Raw genomic sequence first — 8,275 nt, 5'->3', positions numbered from 1 at the left:
CTTTATATATATATATGATCAACTCTCAAAAGATTTCATGTCATGACTCTTATAGAAATTTGAAGGGCTATCAGTGGAATAGAAATTAAAACTACTTAAGAGGACAGAGCTGGAGTTGATGGCATTCGTCACAGAGCAACACGTTTGAATTTGGCAGAAGGGACAGTGTCTGTTCAGCTGAAATGGCCCCTGGCTTGGCCCCCTGCCTTGTCAGGGCGCCTGTTCCCAGCAGCAGGTGTTCCAGCAGAGGCCATTTGCCTCTGTGTCTGGATTTGAATAGCGGTGTTTAGGGTGGCCTTCATGTTTGTTCCTTGAAAGAGTCGACGTGGCGGACAAACGGTGCGTGTGTTCCCAGCCGTGCCGCTGGAAGCGGTGTTCGTCTTTCAGGAGCCTGGTGGCCACTGGGAGCCCCGGTTTCCCCACATTTTAGGTCCGTTGAAGGAGCAGCAACCAGGGCACGAAGCCGAAACAGCAGGAGCCACAGAGGACGTGGTGGGCACTTTCTGTCGGACAGATCACGACATAAAGAACTGTCATCTTATTCCATTTGATGCTTGCACGGTTTCTGCGAGGTCACGGGGCAGAGACCCTCATCCCCATGGGAGAGGTCAGGAGACCGGGGCCAAGCTCAGGGAGAGGACACAGGTCACCCAAAGTGGTGCAGTCAGGGCTGGGGTGACCTCTGGCTTGTCGATTCTAGTGCAGCATTTTAGCCACTCCAGATTGTAGTCCTGGGGTCCTTGCAGCTTGAGATGCTTAGAGCACTAATTGTTTGTAATGAGAAAGAGACTGTTTTCTCTTCAGTCCTTTAAAGTTATTTCACCTCGTGTGTATTATGTAATGGTTGCTATTCAGTAAAGAGACAGGAATCTGTAAAAACCCGTCTTCTCTCGTCTGCCTTCCCCTCTGAAGATGGGCGAATCCATGGGTCGGAATTATTATGGAGTATGGGGGCAGATAAGGCAGACATGCTCGTGGTGTGTGTGTGTGTGTGTGTGTGTGTGTGTGTGTGTTTGTAAGCAGCAAAGCAACAAGAATTTTAGACAGAATCCTTTGAAAAATCAACAGGAATAAACCACGCCCTTCGCTTAGAAAACACAGGTCCCAACAGTTCCGAGGGCTGGTCCTTGCTGTTTTCTGAAAGTGTGCCTCTCTCTGGTTTAAATCTGACAGCGCCAAGCTGTGAGACTCGCTTACTGGAGTTGCTGTGCTCCTGAAGATATTCCGGAGTCTGGTTAATCACACACCGAGCCTGGGCATCTGGCCTCAAGTCAGTTAAAAACAGTTGCAGAAAGAATGCCTGTAGTTTAAATATGAAAATATGATGATTTATTCTCTAAACACATCTATACTCTAAGTCTTAGTTAAAACGTGATTAAAACTACTTTCTTTGAAAAGCTTTGTTGGCAGAAAGGGAAATATATTTTCTTTAATAAGTAGATCATGCAACATAACATATTGTGACTTCTCATTATGGACATCACTGCTACATTTTTTGGAACTGACTATATTTCTCTACCATTCAGTTTTACCGTATGTTAAATAAAATTCTGTGGGGTACATTTCGCCATGTCTGGGGACAAATCTGGTGGATTGGCTTTGCCCTGGGAACCCCAATGGCCTGTAGGTAGTGAGTGAAAGATTGCTCAGGCCTTCGAGATAATGGAAGGAAAATAACAAAGTAACAGCGTATACCCTTCTCCTGTGAACTTAACATCCAAATATGAAACAAACTTCTCTGTCTCTCTGTCCATCCAATTGAACGAGGAAAATGTTTACATTTAAGAACATTTGTATCGATTACCTATTTCCATTTCTTCCCTTTCATTTACCTTCAAACCATCCAGCAACAGGGCTGAGGCAGAGGAAAGGGCTCTCCAGCTCTCCGCAGAGGCCAGTTATCCTTCAGGGAGAGTAAATAAAGTCACGATGCACGTTTGGGTTTCCCCGGCAGCCACAGTCACAAACTGTTTCTATGGACAAGCGGAGCAGGGAGCAGTGCCACGAGAAAGAACAATTTCTCAGAACTGAAATTTAAAACCTGGAGCTGTCGCGGGAGTCCACGCAGTCCCCGGGACCTGCTGTCGAGGAAGACGGTGACGGGTTAACCCGCGGAGCCCCTCAGTGGGAGCGGATGGCATCCCTTCCCCTGCCCAGCCGAGCCCGCCGAAGCCGGGCACTCGCTACCCAGTGTCAAGGACAGGGGGTCTCCGGTGTGTCTGATGCTGGGAAGTCTTTCTCCAGAGATGTGAAACGTGACGGAGGTTTCTCTGTGACATGTCGTGGCAGCCACGGTTGACGGGGGCACGCGTGTTTGTTCCCTGCGTGTTCCCGCTTCTCCCCAGGCCCTGCAGCCCCAGCCGTTTCGATTGCTCAGTATTAGTCTGTGCCTCGCTCTCCTGTCCTGCCCAGGAGACCTGTGCACTTTCTGGTTGCCTGTTACCTTCTCACACCTTGTTCCGGCTTAGGAGACGTGCGCCATCTTATACTAAAACTCTCACGGCATCTGTCACCTCTCACACGTCCCGATTTGCATGCTGTGTTCTCATGACAGCACTGCCGCCGGCAGTGATATACTGTGCGTTAATTTTTTTTTTTTTTAAAGTCTTTTGTCCATGAACAGAGCCGCTGCCCGTTTATTTTATTCTGAACACTTTTCCCCAAATGCCTTTCAAGTTCCTGCACGGCCTTTGCCGGTGCCTGTTTTCTCCATGTTCAGGTGGCTGGTCACCTCCCCAACTACAGCATTTCGCTGAAGCTGTCGGATTATCTGCTCGCAGGCCTGGTATCTCCCTACCCTGACCTCAGCATCCTCCTCACGGAAATGTCTGGAAGAGACGCCCAGAGATAACCTAACCCACCCTTTCTCTCTCCAGAGAGACCACATCCAAAAACGCCAGACAGATGGCTATTATTAAGTCTCCATTTATCTGTTTTATTATGATACCCAACCCCAAGGTAATAAGTGGAACATTTTTAAAGTCTCGCGAATAAAGAAGATTCAAAATTCCTCTTAGCAACGTGTTCTAGCAACTAACTAACCTTTGCCGCCAAAGTGTATTTTTTGGTTCCTATTTCTTATGTGGAAAATTCTTGCCTTCCAAATACCATCTTCTTGTATTTGAATTTTTGTGGAAACGATGTGTATTGGTTACTGTCTACTGAGAATCTCTTCCGCACGCCTGGGCCTGTGATGCAGTCAGACCGCCTCAGTTCCAAACTTTGTCTGATCTGCACAGGCTTCCTAAGCCAGTTCCACAAAAAATGTCACCTACGGTGGGAAAGCAAAAGAAACCCTCATGTGACGATGAAAACCATCACGCATCGATGTAGCCATTCACATTGCTGTGACTCTACCGCTTTATATTAGATGGCAGTTATCACTGTATAGGCACTCGGCAGGTTCTAGTCTCTGGCAAATGCTACCGACATCACTTTTCACGTGTCCAGGACAATGTGTGACCATGGATCTGTCCCTTTTTCCAGACTGAAGATGAATAGTATAGACTATAAGTCACTGCTGATTTTATTTTGATCCTGAACCCTGAGGTATTTGTTGAGTGAACGCATGATTGTCCAGGTATTTCATGAAAATAGATACCTTATGGGGCCGGTCGTGCTTTATTTTATAAAATAAAATTTTGGAAATCTGAACTTTGTTTTTCCCGTACCCCAGGTCTGCCAGGTGCATTTATAGTCTTTACCTTTGCGATACTGGCATTGGAGATCTGAAGAGCTAACCAGTCATTGCCTTCCTGGGTTCAAGATGAATATCGACACGAAACGAGTATTGGGTACAGACTGGCAGATGTTCCATTAAACGGAGCAGGTGCCCGGTGCCCTGCCAGGCAGGGGTTTGGAGAAGCCGGGTCTGAAGCACCGCCTGCTCCTTCAGTGGTGTCCCCTCCCTCCAGTTGGGGGTTGAGTAGATCTGACCACGAGGGCCCAGGGCGTGAAACCAAGACTGAGAGCCCACTGTCTTTCTCAGCAAGCCATGGGCAGGCCGAGAAGAGGCAAGATGGAAGTTGTTATATTCATCCACTAGGTACACATGTGAAGTTACGGCCCAATAGATGTCAGATTTCACTGTCTGGGCCAGCAGATTCTCACGTGGAAACACTTCAGCGAGCAGGTGGTGGGGGAGTAGATCGAAAAGGTTGTTCTGGCTCCACCCCCCTTCCCCACTGGGGCACCAGACAGTACCAGCATCTTCAGTGGGAAAAAGAGCATGGACGGGCTGCAATTAGGGTTTTCCCCTGAACGATTGTAGTCGTGACACATACGTGTTAAGATTTACCTACACAGAAATAATCTTGACCAGAAAAGGGCTGTCAACACAGAACGTTTCTGAGAGTCGATGGCAGTTGTGAGTCATCGACACATCTGCCAAATGGAACAGTCGGGTCTGTACGTGTGTTTTCAGGGAAGAAGGGGTGTCTATTCGACACTCCTTAAGAAGAAAGGTCTATGCTTACAGAAAAATGCCGTGTTTAACCTCGATGTCATTCGCGTGGCAGGTCCTGCCTTCGCGGGTGGACTCAGAGCCCTTTGCCTTCCAGGTCCGTGGCAGCGAAGGGGAAGTGCTGTACATTCTGGATGCCACCAACCCACGACACTCCAACTGGCTGCGCTTCGTCCACGAGGCCCCGTCGCAGGAGCAGAAGAACTTGGCTGCCATCCAGGTGGGTCCTTCGCTTCCTGCTGGCGCTGTGCTCCGTGAGGGGAGTGAACTAACTTCTAACCGTACTCCCTGTTTTGACATCGGCTCCCTGATGACCTGCTTCAAAAGCAGTGACCAACTCATCAAAGCAGAGACATTGTATCTCGGTGGCCTACGCAGGCCAGGGCAAGCCTTGCGATAAAGTGACATCAGATCGCTCGCTCTGTGAGAGTTCTCGAGGGGATGGCTTACGTGGCCTGATATTGTCTTTGGCAGGTCTATGTGTCAGGCACTTTTAATTCATCCCGTGACTGTTTATTGATAGTTTTTTAATTTGATGGTTTACTTGGCTCCTAGTGCAATATTCTAGTGTTATGATTTGGGAGCGGCTTTGTGGAGAAAGTTTACTGGGGTACATTCCTACGGCTGAACTTTGAGCTTCTTGAGGGTAGTGTATTAGTCAGGGTTCCCCAGAGAAACAGAACCAGTAGGATGTCTCTCTGTCTGTCTGTCTGTCTACCTGCCTGCCTAGAGACAGAGAGACACCCAGAGAGATTTATCGCAGGGGATTGGCTAATGCAGTTTGGAGGCTGGCAAGTCCCAAAACTGCAGGCGGCTATGGAACCAGGAAAGTCTAACGGCCCTGTTCAAACGTTGTCAGGCCAGAAAAACAGATGTTCCAGCTGGAAGGCCATCAGGCAGGAGAATCCTCACCTACTCAGGGTCACACTTCATTCTGTTTTTGCCTTCACCTGTTTGGACAAGGCCCACCACACGGCTGTTCCCCAGGCATCTGTTTAAACGTTAAACTCATGCACAAACACCCTCACGGAAACACCCTCTGTAATCCTGGAACAGCTACCTGGGCTCCCTGTGGCCTCGTCAGATTGTCACATGAGAGTAACCATCCTAGTTATGCTTTGAACTCTGTAGCCCCATACCCCAGGATAGTGTGCATAACATCAGCTCTGAGACACACTGTGGCCTGGGCTTAGGTGATCCCTCAGTGGACGTTAGGGGAGAAGAGAAAAAGTTAAGGCCAGACGTTCTTAGAGGGGGCCCTATAATTAAAACTCATTGAACGGATGATTAAGGGAATAAAAGAAATGTGATCTCTCGTCGGGGAAACTGGCTGGTCACATGTGAAACCCAGCTCCTGGGCCCTAAAGGGCAGAAGAGGAGGCAGAACTATTCTTAGCAGGAGCCAGAGGGAAGGGAAGAGCGTAAGGGAGCTGACTTATATTTCCTGGGTTAGTTACCGTGTGCCCTGTGCTGGAAGCTTCACGTACATCGTGTCCTTTATTCATTAAACCTCTGCGAGTTTGATGTTTACGGAGGGTTATGCTGATCTCAACTCAATTTCAAGTATAAAACCAACAGGGGCATGAGGGAAAATGCATAGTTAGGTTTTAAAGTAACCAGGAAACACAGTCATCTAGAATATTCCATTTCCTGACGTTACTAGCTATCCAAATTGTTTCAGTATTGGGTAGCCAGTGGGGTTGCTGTCTCGTTTGGTCAGGATGAATGAAAGCTGACTCTTTCCAAAGGGCTGGGTTGGGATGGAAAATAGGATTTTTTGGCAGCCAGATACATTCAAGCTGCTCTTCAGGTTCCTCATGAAATGACTGCTCCAACCACAGATTTACACTGATCTTCTTTTTTAATGTGTAGACATTCATTTTTTCAAGTACTTCGTATTTTTGTCACCTCCTGAGGCCTGCTCATCTCACAGGCTCTTGAGTTATGTCATAATTTGAATTCACAGACTCAGTTTAAGTGTTTCTTTGTAAACGTTACTGGTATCGGATTTGCCTAGAGCACTGTGGCGTTTGCTTTGGCCCTCCGTTTTGTGGGTTCTTTATTTTCGTGTCTCAGAGAATATTATTATATTTAAACTCGATTCTTTCCTCCTCAGGCACAAGTCACGCGTTCCGGCTTTTCTCATGTTCCTTTAGTTTGAGAAGTGTCTTCCTGTTGGCTGTTGTTTCTGGAGCGTCAACTGCTCTGTCCACTGCCCCAGACTTTCTGGGTGTCGAGTGCGGAGCTCTGAGTTTCCCTCAGGCTCCCTCGGGTTGCCCTTGTTTATGAGTTTTCTTTGTGCGTTTTGCTTGTGATGACCCCCTTAGAGAGCGGGATACTGTGTCAGGAAGTGTTCGTCTCCATCTTTGATCAACCGCATTGGGTCCTCTCTGCTTTTTTTTTTTTTTAATTCATTATATGGCAGCCTCCAACACGTCTCTCCTTTTTAGTGACCACAGTCCTTAAGACTTAAGCAGATGACGTTCATTCAGCACGCCCAGTGCCATACTTTTCTTCCTCTATATGGACTGTGTTTCTTTCTTTGAAAGAAATTAGGCATCTACAGAAGACAAGGGATGCATCTTTGATGCTTTAAGAGATTATTGTTTGATTGTTTGACCCAAGGGGGTGGGGCAGTGGCATGAGGACAGGCTCCATAAATGAGTTAGAGGCTCAGTGAAGTTTCTCATTCAAATTCGAGTGGAATCTCCGTCTGCTGGGAGGCGCTGCCAGAGGCTTGGGGCGGAAGCCAGCACCAGAGTGTCTAGCCCTTCTCTAGGAGAGGGGTGGCGCTCTCGGTGGCCGTGATCCCGCACTGAGCACACCGTGGGTCTCTGTGAGCTCCCTCAAGGTACCATTTTTTGTACCTGCACAGTAGCCGGAGTAGCGGATTGCTCAGGGTTCAGACATCACAGCTGACCCTGGGGGCAGAGAGCACAATGCTTGGGTCGCATGGCGGACTGTGGTCGGGCCTCGGATCGACGAGGACGATCTCCGGAGGATCCTGCTCCAGAGACACCGAGCTGGTCAGAGGCGGCCGCAGTGTTTCCTGCATCCCGTTAGGAGTCGCTCGCAGTCCAAATGGCCTCTGAAGTTTGGGGCATCAGGAAATTTTTTATTTGAGCCGTATGTCCCAAGAGTGGAGTAAATGAGAACCATTTGTGGCTATGTGGCTTTCTTGGTGGAAAACGTCGATACTGGGTCCAATTTTTTTTTTTTTGGACGAGGGATTAAGAATTTGAGGTCTGTTTTGGTAGAGGATCGCAACTCCTTTTTGGAGACTCGATTAGATTTTTAGTTCTGCAACTTATTTGGTTTTGGAAAATTTGCTTTGGAAACGATGCTTTAAGTATCTGAATTATCGAAGAAGGATCTCGTAAGAGAACAGTTGTTCCTGCAGGCACACAGTTCAGAATAATCGGGCGAACTTCTAAAAACTACTTCGACCTCAATCAGAAAATTCTAAATTCGATGAGGCTTAAAATTTAAATTCGATGTGAATGATGTGGCTTAAAACCCAAATAATCTTTAAGTTCTATGAGAAATGGGTGATTCTTATTATATGTTCATTTTGCTACGGTGAAGGAAAAATGTACATGTAATATTTGAAAAGCTATTTGATCCCAGTGTTTCGCAGGCTTCCAAAAGTTTCTGGTCTTTTGTGATAGGAAACTATTCGTTTAAATACAGAATTTTGTCACTTAAATTTGGAACTGAGTTCTTTGGACATTTCGGGGACAGAGTGTGACATCTCATGTTCTTGAGGGTATTTTTCCAGATGTGACTTCTCTGGGGATTTTTGCAAAATATCAT

At 47.3% G+C, this 8,275-nt stretch overlaps 1 protein-coding gene across 1 annotated transcript in view; it reads left to right on the top strand.

The window, feature by feature from the left end:
- PRDM5 (PR/SET domain 5) overlaps positions 1–8,275 on the top strand; it is a 101,136-nt gene that overhangs the window by 12,739 nt on the left and 80,122 nt on the right. The window contains exons 3-4 of the mRNA XM_023536966.1: positions 4,560–4,855; positions 7,394–7,520. Of these exons, the coding sequence (XP_023392734.1) occupies positions 4,560–4,855; positions 7,394–7,520 (423 nt within the window). The remainder of the gene's footprint in view (positions 1–4,559; positions 4,856–7,393; positions 7,521–8,275) is intronic.

Source organism: Pteropus vampyrus, unplaced genomic scaffold (assembly GCF_000151845.1).
Source record: "Pteropus vampyrus isolate Shadow unplaced genomic scaffold, Pvam_2.0 Scaffold174, whole genome shotgun sequence".
Classification (NCBI taxonomy): Eukaryota; Metazoa; Chordata; class Mammalia; order Chiroptera; family Pteropodidae; genus Pteropus; species Pteropus vampyrus.
This window is presented reverse-complemented; position numbering and strand designations above follow the sequence as displayed.